We start from the raw sequence: 25,044 nt of genomic DNA, 5'->3' as shown, positions 1-25,044 counted from the left end.
GAATAGAAAATTAGTAAAATTTTGGACAATGGGCGTGGCACCGCCTACTTTTAAAAGAAGGTAATTTAAAACTTTTGCAAGCTGTAATTTGGCAGTCGTTGAAGATATCATGATGAAATTTGGCAGGAACGTTACTTCTATTACTATATTTACGCTTAATAAAAATTAGCAAAATGGGAGAAGGACCACGCCCACTTTAAAAAAAAAATTTTTTTTAAAGTAAAATTTTAACAAAAAATTTAATATCTTTACAGTATATAAGTAAATTATGTCAACATTCAACTCCAGTAATGATATGGTGCAACAAAATACAAAAATAAAAGAAAATTTCAAAATGGGCGTGGCTCCGCCCTTTTTCATTTAATTTGTCTAGGATACTTTTAACGCCATAAGTCGAACAAAAATTAACCAATCCTTTTGAAATTTGGTAGGGGCATAGATTTTATGACGTTAACTGTTTTCTGTGAAAATGGGCGAAATCGGTTGATGCCACGCCCAGTTTTTATACACAGTCGTCCATCTGTCCTTCCGCATGGCCGTTAACACAATAACTTGAGCAAAAATCGACATATCTTTAATGACCTTAGTTCACGTGCTTACTTGAACTCACTTTATCTTGGTATGAAAAATGAACGAAATCCGACTATGACCACGCCCACTTTTTCGATATCGAAAATTACGAAAAATGAAAAAATGCCATAATTCTATACCAAATACGAAAAAAGGGATGAAACATGGTAAGGTAATTGGATTGTTTTATTGACGCGAATTATAACTTTAGAGAAAACTTTATAAAATGGTTGTGACACCTACCATATTAAGTAGAAGAAAATGAAAAGTTCTGCAGGGCGAATTAAAAAACCCTTAAAATCTTGGTAGGTATTACATATATAAATAAATTAGCGGTATCCAACAGATGATGTTCTGAGTCACCCTGGTCCACATTTTGGTCGATATCTGGAAAACGCCTTCACACCACTCCCTTTTAAAACCCTCATTAATACCTTTAGTTTGATACCCATATCGTACAAACGCATTCTAGAGTCAACCCTGATCCACCTTTATGGCTATATTCCTAAATGGCGTTCACCTATAGAACTATGGCCCACTCCCTTATAAAATACTCTTTAATGCCTTTCATTTGATACACATTCCAGGGTTTCCCTCGGTTCATTTTCCTACATGGTTATTTTCCCTTATGTTGTCACCATAGCTCTCAACTGAGTATGTAATGTTCGGTTACACCCGAACTTAACCTTCCTTACTTGTTTATTTATGTGGTTTTTTTGTTTCATAAATAAAATAAATTTAACAAATTTTGTTCATAAGAGAGAGATACAAAGAGAGAGAAAGAGATAAATACTACAGAGTATCACAATTTTTTAACTCTTTCCGGGACGCTGGTAAAACAGAACACTTATTTAAATAATTTACCTACATTTTGTGAGCGATGGTATTGCCCTGATAGCAATTTTATAGGCAATTATGAAGGTATATTTTCCAAAAAAAAAATTACATCAAGTGCGAAAAAGAAATGAATATATATTTTTCTTAGGATGCGTGCATGTCAGAGATGCGATAAGCGATAAGATCGGTGATAAGAGCGAAGCGTAGAAAATTAATGCATGTATTAGCTGTGTTTTTTTCACTTTTATATACGTTTACGCTTAAACTCTATATGGACTGCTAAGCGACAAACTTTAAATACACCTCTGAAATTGCTGCGAATAAAATTTGTCCTACTAAATTTCAATACGCATTATACTCAGATGTAACTGAAATATGTGTCTTTGTTTCACCCTCTACACTAATTCTATGTATTCTATGTGTGTCCACAATTCATCGCAACTGATTCAGCTATATGTTATACCCTATGGCCATCAGAGGGTTGTGTCTCTGCTTTTCGGTACACCCTGTGCTGTAGCTGTAGTTATTTAACCATTGCCGCTAGATGGGTCTCCTAAGCATTATCTAATGCCGTATTTCAGTGAGTTTTACAACTCCGGCTCACGCCCAATTCTCACGGGAATGCTCTGGATCATTGGGAGACTTGAGAAGCAGATGTCGTTAAATTTTCGCACACGCGAAATGTGATAGGCAAATGTCGCCGCTGTTTTTCATTTAACTCATACGGCGAAAGGCTAAGCAGTGACATCTATTTTTGAAAAAGTAGGTATATTAAAGGCGCGTTGCCAATCTAAAAAAAAGTAATTAACAAATTATCTGTCTCACAAATTGAACCAGAGTTCTATCTGGATTTATTTGGCTCAAATCGTTGTTGTTGCTTTTACATGCAAAACTATTTATCTGGCTCAAGATCTTACCACCAGATGATAGCTTAGGCGATAATAGGCGTTTTTTTTTCACGCGCAAACGTAAACGTAAACGCGCGTGAAAAAAGCACGGCTGTTTTAACAGAAGTGTGCATGTCGGGGCAACGCGCTAAAGCGGCAAATACACGACACGAACATTTCCGCGAACATTCCGCAATCTTGTTCGCAGCTTTGGCCATACACCATACGAACTTTTGGCCGAACATATTTTATTTTTTATTTTCCATTTTACTTTTCCTCGCACGTCTGTTCCGTTCAGAAATTACTACGATTATGAGCTATTTCGCCATACACGCACGAACAGTTCGCGCAAATGTTCGTCAAAAATTAAAATATTTTGATTTTTGGCGAACATTTGCGCGAACTGGCAAACACCACCATACACGACAGAAAAGGTCGCAGAAACATGACAACGGGAATGTTCGCGGAAATGTTCGTGTCGTGTATTTGGCGCTTAACTCACTCATCGCTCATTATCACCGATAAGAGCGTAGAAATTGTAGGTCAGTAATTTCTTCGCTATTATCGATGATGGACACCGAAGATTTTATAAGTGCAGTATTTTTAAAATCTGCAATTTGGGATCAAAAATGCCAATTATGCTGCAGTCGATCCGAAATTTGAAACAGAATATAATCGAATGTATCGCTTCTCATTCTCATATATTCGAAATACTTTTTTGGATCCTGTCTCAAACTACTATAGAGTTGGTGAAATTCTCCGAGTTCTAGTCTTGCTTGGTTTATAGGATGCGCCGAAAACTGACGTTTTTCCCTTACAGTATTATGTATATGATAACATGCAGCAGTAGGCGTCAACAACAACATATTTTCTTCCTCTGAATCACTCATTATTATAAATATTATAGCTGTTCACTTTTCAAAACTTAAATTGCAATTGCAACTAACGCTCTAATCGCAGCTCTGTTATATACACCACACAAAACTAAAGATCGAGGCTATGCTCTTGTCGCTGCTCTTATCGACGCTCTTATTGCTTATCGCATCTCTGACATGCACGCACCCTTACGCATAAAGAGTGCGAAAATATGATGTGCCTAGAGTGTTTCGCGTAATTTATAATATTTCGTCAAAAACGGTAATTGTAACATCGGTCTGCTATAGTTTTCAATAAATAAAGTATTATCGAACTAAGAAGAAGTATTATCGAACAGAACGCATAATTCTCAAGAAGTTTATAACAGCGACGGCGAGATACCTTTAGTTGCTCTAATAAATATCGAAAAACAATTTGTCCCTCCAAAGTGGAGTAAGCAGAATCCTATGGAGTCGATGCACGTATTTGCTGGCGCGAAACAATTTCGCAATTTTCGATCGATAATAACGTCAGAAATTATTGGACATATAGTTTTCTAAACGAATTTGTATGCTCAGCAATCTTGTAAGTTCTTCAAACCGACAAATGCGTCCGCAATTCGTGTCTTCTGTGGAATTAACATTTGATGGGAATAAACCCCCAAAGCAGTTACCGAGACCACTGGTCGTCGCATTCAGAATTGAACGACAGTTATATATCTAAACTAATGCCTGTAAAAAGATTTTACTGGATTTTAAGCAATTTACATTTGTATGATTGTTCCATTATGCAAAAACGAGGTTCACAAGAGCTCAATAAACTCTACAAAGTTCAACCATTTTTCGATATGTTGCAAGAAAGGTTCAAACTTTGGTTCAATGCGGTCGAGTATCTTGCAGTGGACGATTCAATGATAAGATTCAAAGGTACTTACCAGAATACAATGATATATATTTGCAAATTTGTTTTCTATAGGATTTTCAATTTTTATAGATCGCTCAACTCTTATCCAGTATATGCCAACGAAATCCATAAAAAGGGGATTCAAAACATGGGTGTTGTGTGATAGCATCGGTTATGTTCATTGTTTTGAGATTTATACCAGCAAAAAGGGAGTACTTGTCGAAAAAAAAACTTGGAGAGCAGGTTCTTCTTGGCCTAACTTCAGATTTTGGCGGGTTACAAGCAAATTTTTATTGCTCCTCATACTATATTTAAATTAAATATATGCTATTATTAAATTAAATTGAATTAAAGTAAACTTATTAAAACAAAAGTGCTTTAAATTAGTTCCAGCGAAGAAGATCTGTTTCGGCAAGAGTTTTTTGGCTGAAATCAAAATAAAAGTAAGTGAAGAAAGAAGGTGCTCATACTATTTGTTTTTGTGTGCAAATCAGCCGGCTTGACATAACTGCAACAACCAACAGTTTTCGTCAGTGTCTGCGACTAGCGCCATCTATTTGTCATCATCACATACTGTTCCTGGTTTGAGTCCTGGATAACAGCCGCAGCGACTCCCGTACACGTCCTTTTTAAGCTTTTAATTCATCAAAAAAGGTGTTGCCACCTGTTTGCATTTGTATAGGCTTTAAATCAGCTTAATAATATCCAAAAATGTTTGTTAGTATGCCATCTGCTGCTGGAAAGCGTCGTGGTGAGGCTATAAATAGTGATGCAGAACCGGAAACCCCGCGTTTAAGTGAAGCCTCGTCCAACATAATACGCACTATTGACCTAAGATTAGTCAAAAACAATGAGTTGTTTGCGAAACAAATTTTATCCGAAAGCAGGATTATGGAGTTAGTTGTGAAGCAAATTACTGACTCTGAAAACAGAATTATGGAGGTTTTTCAACGCAAATTTGAGGAGAATTTTGACATTTTAAAACGTGATTTATCCGATTTAAGGGAAAGAGTGATCCGCTTAGAGACTTTTTCAGAAAAAATCGGGGCTATTGAAGCAGAAATATCCGTTTTAAAATCAAGTTTATCAAAGTTCGAAAATCACGCAGCTGCTTGTGAAGTCCGAGTACACGGGATTCCTCGTGTAGACTCTGAAAACCTGCAAAACATACATAACCATCTTTGTTTTGCTCTAAATCTTCAGCCGCCTCCACTCAAAAGCATATTTCGAGCTCGAACTATTCCTGGCAGCCAAGTTGACCCTGCTGTTATAATTAAATTTCAATCCCCTACAGAGAGAAATCGGCTACTAAAAGCTGTCGCTGATTTCAGGCGACAAAACAAGAACGGTGGCCTTCGCCTGACGCATGTGGGAATAAATTCCGATGCGCGCATCTACGTCAACGAGTCACTGAGTAAAAGCAACCATGAAATATTCAAATCAGCACTGACCCTTAAAAACGGAAAAAAGTTGTTTCCGTTTTTACAAGAAGGGGTCTCGTTTATATAAAATGTTCTAATAATACCGGTCCACGTCTAATACACTTTGCTGATATGCTTAAGGAGCTAGAAAACAATAATCCGGACAGGGACCGTTCCTTTCGTGTTGAGCCGAACACTTGCGACGATCACCAGGAGCTTGACAAATCTCATCAATAAATATTTTTTAAATATTTTCTATCTAGCCGTATTCATTTCTTCTTTTTGTTCATACTTTACCCCCATATTTTATTCGATAAGTAAATACTACATTTTGTTTGAGTTGCATAGCAGTGTAAATTTAATGTTTCTTTTTTTAAGTCCTTTAAATGACTATGTCCTCTTCTAATGTTATGAGTTCCAAAGACTCTACTTATACTATGTTGCGTGTCCTTAGCAAGCAAGCAAGCGGGCTTAATATAATTCATATAAATGCTCAAAGTTTATTTAAAAAGATTGACGAATTTAGATACCTTTTTGAAGATTCGTCAATCGACGTTCTTTGTGTTTCTGAGACGTGGTTTACCTCACGCCATAGTAACAGTTTGGTGAAAGTAAATGGTTACAAACTTTACAGAGCTGATCGCTATGGTCATGGTGGTGGTGTTGCGATTTATGTAAAGGAAAGCTTGTCCTGTAGATTAAGTTGTGTTTCTAGTGAAGGTGATCCTGTTGAATATGTGTTTGTTGAAATAGTTTCTAATCATGATAAGCTTCTTATTGGATGTGTATACCGACCCAATCGGCAGGTGAATTTTATGGATTTCACGGAATTCGTTCAATCACTACTAGGCAACTACAGTAATATCATAATTGCCGGTGATTTCAACAGCAATTTGCTGGAGGATAACAGTTTAAAACTAAGTATGGAATCTCTTGGACTATATCCGACAAACACCTCTTCTCCTACTCACTTCACTCGTACTAATAGCACTCTCCTTGATTTATTCTTTGTCAGTGATCTCCAAAAAACCCTCCACTATAACCAATTGTCTGCTTCAAGTTTCTCAAAGCATGATTTAATTTTCATGATTTACGACTTCCAGTCAACCAAAAGACCTGTGTCCGTGACTTATCGTGATTTTAATCGAATTGATTATGAGTCGCTTACTGATGCAGTGGAGTGGGTGGAGTGGAGTCTCATCCGGAGTTTTACATCTGTTGAAGATAAAACAAACTTTCTGCAGGACAAAATCAACTGGCTTTTCGACAATTATGTCCCTATAAAAACTAAGGTAGTCAATCGGTGCAGTAGGACTTGGTTTAATGCTAACATTAAACATTTAATCAATGTGCGTAATAAAGCATACTCGCGGTGGAAAAGGTACCGTACTGCAGATACGTATAACCAATTTAAATCGGCTCGAATTACTACTGCCAAAGCAATTAAAGGAGCGAAAGGTTTGTTTTATGATGACAAGTTTAGCTTGGCAATGAACTCGCGGCAAACCTGGACTACCATAAGGGCGATTGGCGTGGGAAAACCTAAAGAAAGCCTACCTGTTCACTCTGACTTAGATGAAATTAACGTTAATTTTGCTAGTTTGCCTGTATCAAACCCTCGTGTTAGTCTTGACAACTACTGTTAACGTGTAAATGTTGGTGCCAGTCCTCTTGAATTTATGTGTGTTGATGACTGTGATACTATGCAAGCCATACTCTCCGTGAAGTCAAACGCTACTGGCTTTGATGGAACCAGTGCGAAGTTTCTCAAAATTATATTGCCAAAGATTCTGTCACATGTGACCCATCTAGTTAACTCCATACTAATAACCTGTGTATTCCCCAAGTGCTGTAAAGTTGCTAAAATCATTCCTGTACATAAGAAAAATAACGAATACAGGCCCATTGCTATCCTACCATTTTTGTCTAAAGTTGTTGAGCGTATCCTTCATAAGCAAATAATGTCATATGTGCATGATAACAGACTTCTAACAGACCCCCAGTCCGGTTTCAGACCGAAGCGAAGTAGAATTTCGGCTCTGTGGATGTTATAGAAAGCATTAGGATGGAAATTGATGGCAATAATCTTGCTTTTCTAACTCTACTCGATCATTCCAAGGCGTTTGACTCAGTTGATCATGAGCTTCTATGTCGCAAGCTACAAAATCTTTTTAATTTCTCTTCTCGTGCCACTGCTTTGATTAGGTCCTACCTCGTGCAGAGATCTCAGGCTGTGTATGTTGGTGGCAATAGGTCTAATTTTGTACCTGTGCTCAGGGGTGTTCCGCAAGGTTCAATCCTGGGCCCTTTGTTGTTTGTGTTGTATGTTAATGACTTACCCAATGCGCTAAGATATTATAATGTTCATATTTATGCTGATGATGTTCAACTATATGTGTGGTGTCTGTCCTCTTGATCGTGTTGGCATGTGTATTAATGATATTAACTCTGAATTGACGAATGTAAGTGCATGGGCATCTGCGAATGGTTTGTCAATTAATCCTGCCAAATCTAAATGTATTGTCATTCGCAGAAAAGCCTTCGATACACGAAAGTTAGACAAGGTAATGCTAGACGGTGCAGTTATTGAATATGTTGACTCAGCGAAAAACCTTGGTTTGGTATTTAATCAAACTCTGACATGGAATAATCATATCATTAGTAGAGTAGGTAAAGTGTATGGCATGCTTCGTACACTATGGCTAACACAGTATTTCACTCCTTTACACATTAGACTTCTTCTTGCAAAAGCGTACTTAATACCTACGCTACTGTATGCTAATTGCGACTCTGTATGTAAAACTAAGCTTAATGTTGTTTATAACAACATTGCCAGATACGTATTTAGGCTAAAACGACTTGACCATGTGTCTGCGTATGCCGTAAAGTTGTTAAATATTTCTTTTGAAAATTTGTTAAAATTCAGAACAGTGTTGTTCATACATAAGGTTATTCATACGCAGGAACCAAACTATTTATACCAGTGGCTTCAGTTTCTTCAATCGTCAAGGTCGGCACTGCTTATTTACACTAGACAAAAAACTCTGACATCTGAACGTCAATTTTTATCAACGCGGTACGTGTTTGGGTCTCACTTCCAGTTAGTTTAAGGATTATTACTAATACACTGCAATTTACAAATAAAGTGTTCAGTTTTTACAATGTTTGTTAACCACTACAACTCTATTTTAATACCTTCTATATTATTGAATGTGAACTTTTACATATTATATTTCATTTTTTCAAAATATTTAAACCTCATTTTTTTTCTCCCTTTGTGTTTCATTTTATAATGTATCCCTATTTCTCATTTTCTTACTTCTCCCCTTTTTTATGTTAAGTATTTTTAATTATCAGAATACCTTATTGTATCACACGTGACTGGCACTGTTAAATAATTTTTTCAAAATTGTTGTGTCAGGATGAATATATATGTTAATAAATATGTTAAATATATGTTAAATAAAACACCATACAGTTTTTTTCGATAATTTTTTTATCCCATACACCCTGGTTCTAGATCTAAAAAGCGGATGATAAACAGCTGTGGAACTGTGCGACATACTCGAAAATTTCTCCCTAGCAACATCAAGTCTGATGAACAATAAAAAGAGGGGAATAGGACTGGAAAATCAGCGATTCAGGCTTATTGTTCATGTAGTGTATTGACAAAAGGGCGGTTACAGCTTTATCTACCTTGCATGATTCTAGTAAATTTGTCAAGGTGATCCAACGCAAAAGCGATGGTTCTCTCAAAGAGATCGATAAGCCAGGCATTATAAACGATTATAATATGCACATGAACAACGTTGACAAGTTGGATCAACTAAAAAATTATTACGAACTAAATAGAAAGAGCCGCAAATGGTGGCACCGAGTATTTTTTCACTTTCTTGATGTCGCAATAGTGAATGCGTTTATCATCGCGAAAAACACAGGATACCAATCACCAACTAAGGACTTCAAACTTGATTTAGTTTCAAGCCTTTGTTCATTCAAAGTCTCAAAGACAACTAAAAAGCAAAGCGAAGTTCGCATTAAAAAAAATAAGCCATTCGTAGATCTAAGCACAAGATGCTCATCATCCCACCAACCAGTCAAGACCACTTTACGTAGATGTGCATACTGCAGCAAAACAGTGCACCAAAGAAGAACTAAATGGATGTGTTCTACTTGCAATGTGCTGCTTTGTCTTCGCAAAACAAAAACCTGCTTCAATGAATTCCATAAATAAAACGTACACACCATGCGCGGTGGTAAACAAATTGTTCCACGTCCTTGTACAGAATCCTGCAAAAATAAAATTTTTCTTTTTATATTTTCTTAAATAAATAATTCAAATAAAGGAAATAAAATAAAATTAATTTTTAGGGATTTCTTGTAGTGTGCCGGAAAGAGTTAAATCGCGCCACAAAGCAACTTTATTGTAACCAGCCAAATGGCGGTTATAAAACTAGGAAATGTGTTACAGTTTCTTGCTGTGGTGACAATTTGAAAAATCTGTTAGTTATACTCTTTTATGTTCAGTTCTTTTGCCTCACTATGTAGATAATGATCAGGGGTCATAAATAGACTTGCCGAGGCAGTTGTGAGTACAGGCTGTGTGGACGTTTTCAAGACCAGAGGACCAGACTGGCTACGTGGAGCGTCGGGTTGCTCTAGTACATAGAATTGGCTTTTCGTTCGTAAATATAACTTCCTGCAGTTACACGGGTTTTGCAGTCACTTTAATTAACATTGAAAATTTTTAAATGCGTTTTTTTTTTTCAAATAAAGAGGTATATTGGATGCTATGCAGCACATCCTTATATGTGACGTTACTATTTTAAGAAGAAAGAGCATTATCGTCGAACCAAGATCAGAGAACAAGCACATAAATATACACCAACTAGAGCTGAATTCAATTTTTTTAAGAATCGATTTTTTCGATTCGATTCTAGAAAAAAATCGATTTAATCGACTAAATCGGACCAAACAAAGTTTATTTAAATTATGAGTATTCTTTGTAACAATGTACTTGCTTACGTAGTTAACCATTTTACACGATTTTTTCCGACAAATAAAGCTGGACAGTTTCTCTCTCGTTGCCAGACGATAAAATTGGAAGCATCAAAGAGTGTCACATGGGTCTTCACTTGATCCTTTCATCAGAGTGAGATAATTAGTATAGTGTTTACCGAAATGTCATACTTTTTGCGCTTTTTTGAATATTTTATTTCAAAATATAGGCAAACCAACCTTGGGAACATTAACCAATACACTTTCTTCTTTAATACTTTTTATTACAATATTGTTACGAATATTAGCAACACTAAGGGGTACTGCCATCTCTAAGCCGATGCTAAGCAGCGCCTTGTATGCACATTCATAAATCAATCATTATGTATCTACATAAACGAATCAATCATTATGTCTACACATATGTACGTACACGCAGCGGAGAAGAGATGCACAAACACATGCAGGTATCTTTTCTGAGATGCTCCCGAAAGAATGCAACTGTAATTGTGGAAGTGTCGCTCACAAATACGCGCGCATATGAGAAGCTATACACGTGCATCTGTAGTTATAATTATATGGCAGTAACTAAGTAAATTCTGGAAGCGCCTAGAAGATTCAACGAGGAAATCACAGAGTATAAAAGCACCAAAGGTAGAGGCGCTACAATCAGTTTTGATTAAGCACGCAATCTGTCGGGCCATAGTAGAGTTATTTATTGGGAAGTACTTTAATAAAGACCATTTTGCATTATTAAATATTGGAGTTATTTATTCAACAGTTTAGTGATTCGAACTTAGCAGAAGGTTGCAAGTAAGAGGATTTGCAAGTAAATTCGTTACAATATCTATAATGGTCTCGCTTCGTTTACGGCATTTGAATCCATCTATGTTCAGCGTCGTATAAAAAGGAAGTATTTATTACATACGTAAGGTAACATGTTCTCAGTATACGTTTGCAGCTTTTTAACCAATGAGGTATGCGGAACTTTCAATTGACAACATACGGAAATTTGTGTCATGGTTTGCGTAGTTTAAGTTAAAAACTTTATGGAAGTATTTTCTTAGCTTATTGAAAATAAAACGGAATAAGGAATTTAATTGACGAAATTTCATAAAAATTGCCACTCCTGTTTTCGTGTTTGCTGCTGTCAATGTCATAAAAAGTTTGATTTAACATATTTGTTAAAAGTGTGTTTCTTAATGTTACTCGTTAAGGCAAAACGTACCAAGCATTGTGTAAAAGATCTAAATCAGTTATCTTCGACAATCCTAAAGGGTTGCATATCTGTGACAATCATTCTAATCAAAGCACAATCCAGTTGTTTTTTTCGCTCATCTACAGACTGAGACTTCCGTATGTTGTTTTTTTCGCTGATCTACAGACTGAGACTTCCTTATGTTGTTTTATTAGGTTCAAAAAAGGATTTTATAATAGCTGTTGATGAAGACATTTCCATCAACGTTGAATGTGACCGGTTCAAGTGATTTACAAATTGGTTGTATTTCCACCTGCTTTGCATTTTTTCCGTACGATTTGCATTTCGCAGAACTGCCCTGCACTTGACTAAATTACTTCCAGACAAAAGATCTGCGAATCTTAGGATTGCTCTTAAGATTGAATTCCCCTTCAGGGTCAATTTCAGTTGGCTTACTAGAATCTAAAACTGTGGTATTAATTTCGTACTGAACACAAAATCATACCACGAAAATTATAAACACATGTTCAATATATTGCTTACTAGAAGAGCGAAGAAATTTCTTCATCTTTCTCTTTTCTCTCGAAGACACCAACACAACAAAGCTAAATTTATAAAAACAAAAATTACAGAATATGTATTTCCTCAAGCACCCGTAATTTATATAGGGATGAAAACTTCGATGCCTAAAGAACCGAACGATTTAAAAAAAAAATCGATTCTACATTTCTAAAAAAAAGATCAATTAAATCGATTAAGAATCGAATCGAAATCCAGCTGTAACACCAACTACTGATCGTATTTCGGAGGCTATTATGCAGATGAACAGCTACATAAAATAAAATTACCTGAACCAATCACTTCTTTAGTCGGTATTTTGGAGGATCTCTCTAAGCCGCGGAAATAAAGGTTTCAGACAGGGTGACCATAAATGATATACGATTTCCTTTGTATGGGTAGAAAAATTAAAACAAAAAAAAAATATTAGAAATCTAGCCGAGAATTACTCACGTCCCAGATGTTACTTTATACAAAGTGGGCAACTCAGAAATAAAGCCACGTCCCCGCTAACAAATATCTGACTTAACAAATCACATTTCATTCCCTTTCCGCTACATGGTGGAGAAACATATGGTCTAGCACATTAGCTGATGCGGCTCTGTGAGTGCTCGATGGAAACGTTTTATGGAAGAATTGGGGACATTGGCGCGTTTGCGAAGGCAAGTAATCTGTACGAGACGTAGTCCTGCAAACTAAGGCTTAACGGATACGCCGGCTTGGTCATGACATGGGAATGAAAGAGGATGCTGCTGGCCATGAAGGCAGATATAAAGAAAAGCCTCTGAATGCACTATTTGGATTGCAAATGAAGCATGCTCCTTATCAACTCTTCGCTTCCGTGTGTGAATAACTCGAAGGGTAATTTGTCAGTACCTGGTGCTTTCTTATATTTTAGCTGATATTTCGCCAATCGCATTTCGTAACATTCGGGAAGTGGCAGGAATATTTCTATATTGTCATCTCATTCGCTATATTGCAATGACTTAACCACAGCTGTGCTTGATGTACTCTGTCGATATTATTACTCGTGCAAATATCTGGCTGCTCCAGAACGCTTCTGCCACCTATCAGACCATCAGAAAAATACCCGGAATGTATTTTGCCATGAAAAGATTCTCATTTAAAATTCCACTGCTTTGCAGTTGCCGTTCAGATTTGGCATAAATTATTAAGGCACTGTTCCACCAATTTGTAGTAAAATTACAAAGTAGTATGGCAAGAATTGGAATAGAAGCTTGGTCTAACTCTCCTTGGAGATATATCGCGCCTTGTATTTTTTGTTTTATTGTTCGGCATTATTCTTATCAACTAAGTAAATATTTATGGTTGTTCTATAAATATGATTTTTGGCCTATTTGTGTGTTCTGTCATAACTGCTAGAATATCCAATGCGCATTTTTTCTCATTTATCTAGGAACTTGCAACGAGTCACTTACTGCGTTTTGGTTTGGAGCTCTTTATTTACGGATTATTATTTAAGTGCTAATAAACATGCGAACATGTGTCTTAAATCGTTGCTCGTTAATCAACTACTAAATCAATACCATTACGATGATAACACGCCTATCAACAAAGCCATATTTTTAATTTTGGTGATACCTGGCGTCCAACGTTAGGTCTTTGATTACTCTCAGCGAATAGTTGTGAGAGTCAAGTAGAATATTTAAAATCTAATATATAAAATTATTCTGTCACGGTTTTAGAGGCTGAAATCCTCCGAAACGGCTGAACCGATTCTCATGAAATTTTGTGAGCATATTGGGTAGGTCTGAGAATCGGCCAACGTCTACCTTTTTTTTCGCTACGTGTCTAGGGTCTTGAGATAAAAACGTGGACCCGGGTACCCCTAGAATGTGTTTATACAATATGGATATCAAATGAAAGCTGTTGATGAGTGCTATAGTACAGGATAATTTTTATACTCCTGGTTGACTAGGGTCTCGAGATATAGGCCAAAATATGGACCCGGATACCTCTAAAATGTGTGTGTATTATGGATATCAAATGAAAGCTATTGCTGAGAGCTCTAAAGTTCATTGTGATATTCGATTTAGTCGCATCAACCTGGCAAAACTGATAAATATGAATGCGAAGCCGAAATAAAGACAATAATTAATAATACCCACATACCTATTTACATACGTCCTATTCGATTTGCCTGAAATTTCATATATAAATTTGCCTATATTAGTATTTACGATGCTTTTTTCCGGGAAGTATACCAGAGACGGACAGTGACTGGGATTAGGACTGGGACTGGGACTGGGACTGAGACTCGGAGTGGGACTGGAACAAAATACATACCAACCTCTGGGACTGGCAATAAGAGATGCAGAAGAAGGAGAAAAACTGGAGAGAAGAGAAAATAGAGAAGGAGACTGAGAAAGAGATAGAATGAGACGAAGATGGAGATGAAGCGAAAAAGACGCAGGGAGGAGTGATAAAAAGATTAGGAAAAAGTGTATAGGAGTAGGGCAGACTTAGACGGAAAAAGCTTATTAAAATTTATGCAGATAGGCCAAATTTAGGGCAGAACAACGTCTGCCGGGTTTGCTAGTAAAATTATAATAATGCTGTTGGTTACAATAAAATTACATTTAAGGCTCGATATTTTGGAGTATGGTTGTTTTACAAGTTTTGTGATACTGAATTGCAAAAGTAGTAAAATGCAAGAACGAAAGTAATTTTCAAACTTAAAGAATACACTTTAACTACAATGGGAGCACGCAAATGATGGTAAGAAGCACACAGATATAGGACGAGATATTTTGAAACACATACAATTAAAAAAATTAAATAAAGAACTCTTGCAACTAAAACTCAAAAACTTAACGTGTAATTTTGGCACATTGTTCTTTTTTCTTTTTTTGTCAGAATAAAACTATATTATGTTTAATTAGCGAGACATACTCGTATTGCTTTATACAATTGTTTTTATACTCAGTTGAGCAGAGCTCAAAGAGTATATTAACTTTGACTGGATAACGGTTGGTTGTACAGGTATAAAGGAATCGAGATAGATATAGACTTCCATATATCAAAATTATCAGGATCGAAAAAAAAATTTGATTGAGCCATGTCCGTCCGTCCGTTAACACGATAACTTGAGTAAATTTTGAGGTATCTTGATGAAGTTTGGTATGTGGGTTCCTGAGCACTCATCTCAGATCCCTATTTAAAATGAACGATATCGGACTATAACCACGCCCACTTTCTCGATATCGAAACTTTCGAAAAAGTGCAATAATTCATTACCAAAGGCAGATAAAGCAATAAAACTTGGTAGGTGAGTTGGGCTTATGACGCAGAATAGAAAATTAGTAAAATTTTGGACAATGGGCGTGGCACGGCCCACTTTTAAAAGAAGGTAGTTTAAAACTTTTGCAAGCTGTAATTTGGCAGTCGTTGAAGATATCATGATGAAATTTGGCAGGAACGTTACTCCTATTACTATATGTACGCTTAATAAAAATTTGCAAAATCGGAGAAGGACCACGCCCACTTTTAAAAAAAAAATTTTTTTTAAAGTAAAATTTTAACAAAAAATTTAATATCTTTACAGTATATAAGTAAATTATGTCAACATTCAACTCCAGTAATGATATGGTGCAACAAAATACAAAAATGGAAGAAAATTTCAAAATGGGCGTGGCTTCGCCCTTTTTCATTTAATTTGTCTAGGATACTTTAAATGCTATAAATCGAACAAACATTTACCAATCCTTGTGAAATTTGGTAGGGGCTTAGATTCTGGGACGATAACTTATTTCTGTGAAAAAGGGCGAAATCGGTTGAAGCCACGCCCAGTTTTTATACACAGTCTTCCGTCTGTCCTTCCGCATGGCCGTTAACACGATAACTAGAGCAAAAATCGACATATCTTTACTGAACTTAGTTCACGTACTTCCTGAACGCACTTTATCTTGGTATAAAAAATGAACGAAATCCGACTATGACCACGTCCACTTTTTCGATATCGAAAATTACGAAAAATTAAAAAAATGCCATAATTATATACCAAATATGAAAAAAGGGATGAAACATGGTAATTGGATTGGTTTATTGACGCGAAATATAACTTTAGAAAAAAACTTTGTAAAATGGTTGTGACACCTACCATATTAAGTAAAAGAAAATGAAAAAGTTCTGCAGGGCGAAATAAAAAACCCTTGAAATCTTGGCAGGTATTACATATATAAATAAATTATCGATATCCAACAGATGATGTTCTGGGTCACCATATTTTGGTCGATATCTGGAAAACGCCTTCACATATACAATTACCGCCACTCCCTTTTAAAACCTTCATTAATACCTTTAATTTGATACCCATATCGTACAAACAAATTCTAGAGTCAACCCTGATCCACCTTTATGGCTATATCCCTAAATGGCGTCCACCTATAGAACTACGGCCCACTCCCTCATAAAATACTCTTTAATGCTTTTCATTTGATACACATGTCATGCAAACACATTCCAGGGTTTCCCTCGGTTCATTTTCCTACATGGTTATTTTCCCTTATGTTGTCACCATAGCTCTCAACTGAGTATGTAATGTTCGGTTACACCCGAACTTAACCTTCCTTACTTGTTGTTATAGATGTTAGGCAAAAAATTACAAAGTTTACAAACGGCATTTTTTACTAGGACATTTTTCTGACTTTCACTTCTTTATCAGCTAGCTTTTCGGGAGCTGAGTATTGAACTCGAATTAATCGCTAATTAAATACAAATATTAGTATTGTTACGAATATTAGCAACACTAAGGGGTACTGTCATCTCTAAGCCGATGATAAGCAGTGACTTGTATGCACATAACCAAATTAATCACTATGTCTACACATATGTACGTACACGCGGCGGAGATGCAATGCATAACAATGTTACTAAGCGTTCAATAACGCGCCTATAAGTATTCCACACAATTGGGATTACAAACATCTAGAATTAGTATGTACCTAAACGTGCTTAAAGGAATATCAACAAAAAGGTAATACTTAGAGCTCAGTTGCAAAGCGAGCCACGGGGATTTTCAGATGACTGAGTGGATAAAGGCATGTGTCTTTACGCTAGTATAAAGTATGAATTTTTGACATTTCGAGTTCAGTACTCAGCTCACGAAAAGCGAGCTGATAAAGAAGTGAAATTCAAAAACATGTCCTAGTAACCATCGCCGTTTGCAAACATTGTAATTTTTCTCTAACATCAATAACTATAGCTATTTTGTTTTATGATGTTGTTGCAAAAAATTGTTAATAGATATTTAGTAAAAGAGCCTAATGAAGTTCCCGAACGAAAGTGTACATCACAAAATCTTACACTCATGTAAGCAATTGGCAAACAGGTTAGGTATATTTACATACATGGTAACACTCAATGGTCGGAATCAAAGCTAAGGTGATCGCAGAGCTTCACCAAAAGCTAAGTTTATAAACTATACTTATAAAATATACGTTCCTCGAAAAAACACATGTTCGATAGGTATATATATCAATTTTTAACTAATTGATTATTATTTTCCAAGTATCATGATTTTTAAGTACTTGCTAAGGCTCGAATGCGTAAGATTAATTATGTTTAAATCAATATAATTTTTATTAATAAATGAATATCATATTTCTAATTTGAGAAAGTACAACAAAAGCCAACACAGGGGTAGCAATCGAAAAGAAGGCTTACGTATACACCTATAAAATATACAAAATAGTCAAAGAATCTTTATCGTAAACAAAGATTTTTTTTAGACAATTTCAAAATGTTTATACTAAAACTTATCACTTACCCATATCATCGATTAGTGGTGCCATGCGTAATGTAATGCCCACTAACATGAGGCACATAATAAGCAGCAGGCAAGCCGTAACAATAATTGTCCAGCGCGCCCGCTGCGATAGGTCATCGGGGTCAACAACCTTTTGTATGAAGAATCAAATTTATTCCAGTTGTTTTGCGGTAGAAGATGTAAAGAAAACAATGGAAAAATTTAGATTTGGTTTCTTAAAACATCCTAATAAACTAATAAATACCTTAACTACGCGCGTTTCCAAATCCTGCACAAGAATCTTTGGGTTTTTGTGACGATGTCGCTTTTTGTGACGATTGTGACTGAATGAAGGAAAGAAAAGAAAACAAAATAAGTTGGGTGTTAATATTATCCGTGTTTGTTTTTTGAAAGTATATATACAACTATATTTGCAGGTAAAAAAAAACGTTTATCATCACTTAGGTAATTGAGACCCTTCTAGCAGCAATAATTGAAGACTGGTGGCAGTGGTTAAATAACTCGCTACAAAACAGGTTGTCCTTGATAGCGGAGACGCGCATCTCTATGGTCATAGTATATAACTATAGCTGATTCGGTTGCGATGAATAGTGGACGCATACACTTTTCGGTCAGAGAATGGTGTAGAGATAAAATGAAGAGGCACGTTTCAGTTGCAACTAAGTATAATGCATACTGAAATTTAGTAGCTGCAATTTTTTGCGCAAAAACTTTCATAAGTGTGGATAAAGTACACTCAGAGAAAAAATCGTTCTAAAACGAACGAAACAAGTTCAAAATTTAGAACATTTGTTGACAAAAGTCTGTTAAGTATGTTTTTTCTTAACTTGTGACCGATGGGCTTGTTTAAAGAACAGTTTTTCCAAGCATACCGTTCGTATTTTATGACCAGTTTGTATTGATGTGTGAACCTTCTGTGTTCATTTCAAGCACTACTTAGGCTTGATTTAAGATTTTTCGTTCTCACGCTTCGAGAACGATTTGGGGTCGATTTAACATTTTTCGGTCTCAATTCAAGAACAGTTCGTGCTTGATCTTTGGTGGGAGGGGAAAGTATCTTTTTAAATATATATATTTATTTTTTATTAAAAATTATTTTTTTGTTATAAATAAAAAATATTTATAACAAAAAAATTGTTATTAAAATTCAAAAGTTTAAGAAAAATACATAATAAGTATTTTCTCATACATTTCTCTTATTTAGAAATTATTCTTATTGAAAATGTAATCTGCATATACACTTAAAACATTTCATAACAAGTTTGAGAATTAGCTTTGCATATGTGAAAGGCACTGAATGAAAAATAGGAGTAAAAAAAATTGAACATAAAAAATTGTTTTAAAAAAATTTAGAGTTTGACGCTGATCGAACTCGCGCCACACGATCGCAAGCGCAAAATCATAGACGCTGGGCCACTATAACTGCTTGGTAGCTCGTGCCAAATGTTGTATTTAACATTGTAGTGCGCACGAATTGTACCGTTTCTTTTTTCTTGGGCTTAATTTAAAAACATCGTTCTCATTAATAGAACATTTGTTCATATTTTAAGACCAGCCGTTCTCTTTTTAAGAAAATGGTGTCAGTTCAAGAACAAGGTTGTTGTTTTAAGAACAGGTCGTTCGTTTTTCAAGAACAAAAAAGTAAGAACATGAAAAGTTTGAATTGAGCCCGATGGTGCTAGATTTTAGAATAGCGTTTTTCTCTGAGTATAATGGATTGAGTAGGACCTACATATAAAGTTTAAGTGTATATGTACATTACAGTCGGAAAGTATTAGAACAAGATGAAAAAGATGTTGATATTTAAATAGCCTCAGAATTGTATTTTTCCAGATATGGTCAAGCGAAAGGGAACATTCGTCGAAATACGAGCCTAAATCATTGCTTTGCAAAAACCTAACAGAAAACCAGAAAGAAAAATCAAAGTATCGACAGCAAAATATATGCAATAAGTAAGGCCAATCAAAATCAATGAGGACTTGGGTTCACCAATATCGCTAACGATAGTCAATTCTACGGCCCGTAAATAAACAGAAAAAGTTCGCTCAAGAACATGTTGACTGAACGTTTGATCAGTGGAAACCATTTTTATGGTCAGACGAAACAAAATTCGAACTTTGCGGGAGCCATAGGCATCAATATGTTCGCAGAAACCGCAATGAACAATTCAAAGTAGATTGCATTGTGCCAACTGTGAAACATGGGGGTGTGGCTCAGTGATGGTTTTCGGCTGTTCCAGCTACGCTGGCGTTGGTCAATAAGAGACCGATCCGAAACATACACAAAAACTGTATACTTCTTATTTAGAACAAAAAAAAGTCTCAGGTGACATTGATACATTGGAGTGGCCACCAAAATACCCCGATTTAAATCCCGTCGAGCTATGGTGGGTAGAATTGGATCGACATGTGAGAGATCTAAAGCCAACAAGCTTTCCTGACCTCTGGGATTGTTTGAACGATGCTTGGAATTATATTCCACATCAAACACTTCAAAAACTCATCGCAAGAATGTCGAAATTGTGCGCTGCAGTCATCAAAGCAAAAGGTGGCCTCACTGTTTTCTTATAAATTTTAATGGAACTTTCAGTAAAATTCATTAAAAATGTCTGCGGATCATTGAACTATGTTGAATGTAGAAAAATGCTGAGAATATGTGAATAAAATTTTAATAAATGATACGATAAACTGACAAAAACAACTTTTTTCATCTTGTTCTAATACTTTCCGACTGTACTGTATATGTATATGTACTACGCACAGCAATTTTATAAGTTAAATAATTTCGTTGTTGTTTTATCCTTTAGGATTGAAAAACAACAAGGCCGTGGGCGCTGATGGATTGCCTGCGGAGCTATTCAAGTACGGCGGCGAGGAGTTGGTAAGGCGCATGCAGCAACTTCTTAGCAAAATATGGGCGGACGAGTGCATCCCCGACGGTTGGAATCTAAGTGTTCTTTGCACAGTCCACAAGAAGGGGGTACTGCGAAATGCACCAACTATCGTGGAATCAGCCTTCTTAATATCGGATATAAGGTCCTTGCAAGTGTATTGTGCGAAAGATTGAAGCCCACCGTGAACCGGCTGATTGGACCTTATCAGTGCGGCTTCAGACCTGGTAAATCTACCATCGACCAGATTTTCACAATGCGCCAAATCTTGGAAAAAACCGTGAAAAGAGAATCGACACATATCACCTCTTCGTCGACTTTAAAGCCGCCTTCGACAGCACGAAAAGGAGCTGCCTATATGCCGCTTTGTCTGAATTTGGTTTCCCCGCAAAACTTTAACGGCTGTGCAAAATGACTTGAGCAACACCATCAGCTCAGTCAGAATTGGGAAGGACCTCTCCGAGCCGTTCGAAACTAAACGAGGTTTCAAACAGGGTACCCCCTATCGTGCGATTTCTTTAATTTGATGCTGGAGAAAATTATACTAGCTGCAGAACTTAACCGCAGTGGAACAATATACTATAAAAGCGTGCAATTACTGGCATATACTGATGACATTGATATCATCGGCCTAAACACCCGCGCTGTTAGTTCTGCTTACTCCAAACTGGAAAAAGGAGCGGTAAAGATGGGTTTGATGGTGAATGAGGACAAAGCGAAGTACCTGCTGTCATCGAGCAAAGAGTCAGCGCATACGCGCCTTGGCAACCACGCTACTGTTGGCAGCCATAATTTCGAAATAGTAAAAGACTTCGTTTATTTGGGAACCAGCATCAACACTAGCAACAACATCAGCACTGAAATCCAGCGAAGAATCAATCTTGCCAATAAATGCTACTTTGGACTAGGTAGGCAAAGGAAAAGTAAAGTCTTCTCTCGGCGAACGAAAATCATACTCTTCTTCTTTCCTTCCTTAACTCCTAATGGAGCATGGGTCCTCGACAACCGCTTTGAATCTTATTCTATTTGGTGCTATCCTCGTGACATCATTCCACGTGTAACCTGCATCTTCCAATTCCTTATCGACAGTTCTACGCCAGGTTTTCGCTGGCACCCCGGGTCTTCTGCTTCCCTGCGGGTTCCACCGCAGTGCTTGCCTTGCTATATTGTCTGAAGGCCTCCTAATCGAGTGTCCAATGCACGACCACTTGCGTTTTGCAATTTCTGTGGCTGCCTTTGTTTGGCTTGTCCTTCACCACAATTCGTCGTTTGTTATTGTTTCGGGACATCGAATTTTCAAGATTCGGCGTAGGCATTTATTAATAAAAACTTGCAGGCGCTTCTCAATTACGCTTGAACTTTTCCACGTCTCACAAGCATAAAAGAGCACTGATTTAACATTTGAATTAAATAGTCGCAGCTTAGTTTTCAGTGATATATGACTGGACCTCCATACTTCTGTCAGTTGGCCGAAAGCCGCTCTTGCTTTATTTATGCGGGATGTAACGTCCTCGTCCGCACCTTTCTTCAGAGACTTGATCGCAGTTATAATTTCATTTTTGGTGGGTAGCGAACTGTTCACTTCACTAAAGTGGGGTTGGTTGCTGGAGTTTAAGATACTATCACTCTCATACTCTACAAGTCACTTATCGTACCATGACAACAGCAGATTAAGCGGCTTTGGGAGTGAGAAAAGTTCTTCGAAAGATTTATGGACCTCTACGCGTTGGTGATGGCAAGTACCGAAGAAGATTTAATGATGAGCTGTACGAGCTATACGCAGACATCAACTTAGTCTAGCGAATTAAAATGCAGCGGCTGCGCTGGCTAGGCCATGTTATGCGAATGGAAGATGATGGTCCGGCCAAGAAAGTGTTTCTATCGGAACCCGCCTATGGAAGCAGAGGTAGAGGGCGGCCCCCACTCCGTTGGAAGGACCAGGTGGAAAACGATTTAAACTCCCTTGGTGTGACCAATTGGCGCCGGTTGGCGGAGCGAACGAGCGACTGGCGCGCCTTGTTGGCGGCCATAACCTTTTAGACGGTTAAGCTCCAATTAAGTAAGTAAGTAAGATTTGTAACAGTAGTACATAAACGCAAATTATTTTATGTGTAATACTATTTATTGTTTTTTTTTTCGAGGTTATTTTCTCTTTTTTTTTAATAATTTGAGTATCTTTTATGGAGTAAAGTGTAGATATTTTCTGTCCAGATGAGTTTATTTTTTTGGTCCTGCTAGATCCTTCGGTTTGTAATGGAGACTAACTTCCTCTATATCACAACAATGGCCTTCGCTGCCGGCGTTTTCCGACTTAGGTGGGGTGCCATCCATTTCCCCTGAGCAAATCCCACTTATATGGATCATTAACTATGACGTGTTCTAAAAGTGTCAGGGTCTATTGGCATAAATCCTGCACAACTTTTGAGATCTTTCAATTATCATTTACGCAGCCTGCCAAAAATAAAAATGGCACCAAAAATTATGCAACGTCGACAAAATTTTGTCTCCAAACTATATGTCACAAAGGATGACGTAAAATCATTGCAATTACAAATGCAAATGAATCGACTGCCTAGGCTTGGGTTATGGAATTCTTTTCTCAAATATTACTGTTAGGGGGATTGACATATTCTCAGACAGCCAGGTGGCTATCAAAGCGCTAAGCTGTGTCACCGTGGAATTGAGGGTTTGTAGAGGCTGCTTCACCTCACCTACGGTTGCATATTATTACTTTTTGATTTGTAATTATCTAGCATCTAGGTTCCAGGGCATAGGAATATTATTGGGAACTGCCAGAGCAGACACTGATGAACTGAACGTATCTCCCAGTGTAAACTTTGAGATTCCGCTGTTAACTAGCTCTCTGATTGTGAACAGCTGGGCCTGGAGTCAGCTAAGCAAATGCTGTGCCGACACCACCTCTTGTCGTATATAGCGGTGCGTATTTGGTTCTCCGGAGGAAATTATAAAGATCGATGTGTGCCATATTCGCAGCAACATCATTGCCATGAAGCGATTCCCTAAATAACCGGAACCCGCTTGCGAAATTAGAGTATCTGGTATCACAACATGGCAAAAAAAGTGCTAAAGTGTTCCTTAACCGGACAGCAACCTCACCTAACCTAACCTAGTATTGAATCGATCACAAAACTATCTGCAAATTTATTTCGAACCGATCTGAAGATAATTTATAAATTATTCCGAAATGGTTCCGAAATTTTCCAGAAATAATCGCAAAAATATCATGTAAACAATCCTGAAATTTTTCGAAGATAATATTGAAGTAGTCCAAAGTGAATCCCGAGATTATCCCAATGTGCCCTCCAAACGATCTTAAAACAGTCAGAAAGTGAACCCCAACAGGACGTGAGTGATCCAATAACTTCTGTACTGCCCAAGCCCAAACAAAAACAACTAACGTTGTTTCGGTGGAAGACGGTTGAAGCTGTTTTTTTTTTCAAAATTTCTTAGATGTCGATCTATATGACCCATGCATCCAAAAAAATTGGGCTAGGAAAACTCTATTTAAGGAGAGGTAGGGGGAATGATACACGCGTAAACAAGCGCTGAGCTAACACCCCCCCCCCCCCCCCCTTTCCAAGTATAGAGATCTTACTGACCAGTTGTTGAGACCAAGCGATCGGCGGAGCTATAAAGGTTTATAACAGTTAATGTATCAATTGTAGTCGGAGTTTTTTGGGACATTGGCAAAGCGCGAATTCCTTGTGATGCTGCTTTGTATTGTGGAAGCTCTAGTTGTGTTTGCCATATGAATATTAACGCGGATTTATCCAGTCACCAATAAATTGTCAAAGTGAGCTCTTTTAACTGTGCCCCAGAAATACTGATCAGTTTAAGAGCAGCATCCAACAAATTACCCATTCATTAAAGCAATATGCAATTTTCCTTATTAATAATTTCACATACCAGTTTTAGTCCGCATATGAAATGGTTAAGGGGTGCTGCATAGTGGCTTAACTTTAGATTTTAACTTATTTACTGGGCCTCTATATAGTCATTACAGCTTTGACCACTGGGAACACCTCGGAGTCGTTGTTGTTCTTGTTTTTGTAGCACTGCTTCGCCCCATCCAATATATGCGGCCTTTCACCAGTTGTCATCAATAACCTCTAAAGGAA

The 25,044-nt window shown here is 37.0% G+C and overlaps 1 protein-coding gene across 6 annotated transcripts in view; it reads right to left on the bottom strand.

Moving 5' to 3' along the window:
* Positions 1-5,974: 5,974 nt before the first annotated feature.
* Positions 5,975-25,044, bottom strand: part of LOC137244852 (uncharacterized) — a 132,436-nt gene continuing 113,366 nt past the window's right edge. For 5 of the 6 annotated variants that reach the window (XM_067774486.1, XM_067774488.1, XM_067774487.1 and 2 more), the window contains exons 5-7: positions 18,260-18,338; positions 18,016-18,145; positions 5,975-9,763 (exon numbers count right to left, since the gene is read on the bottom strand). In XM_067774486.1, the coding sequence (XP_067630587.1) occupies positions 9,582-9,763; positions 18,016-18,145; positions 18,260-18,338 (391 nt within the window). In that variant the 3' untranslated portion in view covers positions 5,975-9,581. Of the gene's footprint in view, positions 9,764-17,394; positions 17,921-18,015; positions 18,146-18,259; positions 18,339-25,044 lie in introns of those variants that run through there. The other variant, XM_067774491.1, reaches the window with a different exon arrangement.

Source organism: Eurosta solidaginis, chromosome 3, assembly GCF_040869045.1.
Source record: "Eurosta solidaginis isolate ZX-2024a chromosome 3, ASM4086904v1, whole genome shotgun sequence".
Lineage (NCBI taxonomy): Eukaryota > Metazoa > Arthropoda > Insecta > Diptera > Tephritidae > Eurosta > Eurosta solidaginis.
The sequence above is the reverse complement of the archived record's forward strand: the minus strand, read 5'-3'. Positions and strand labels throughout refer to the sequence as shown.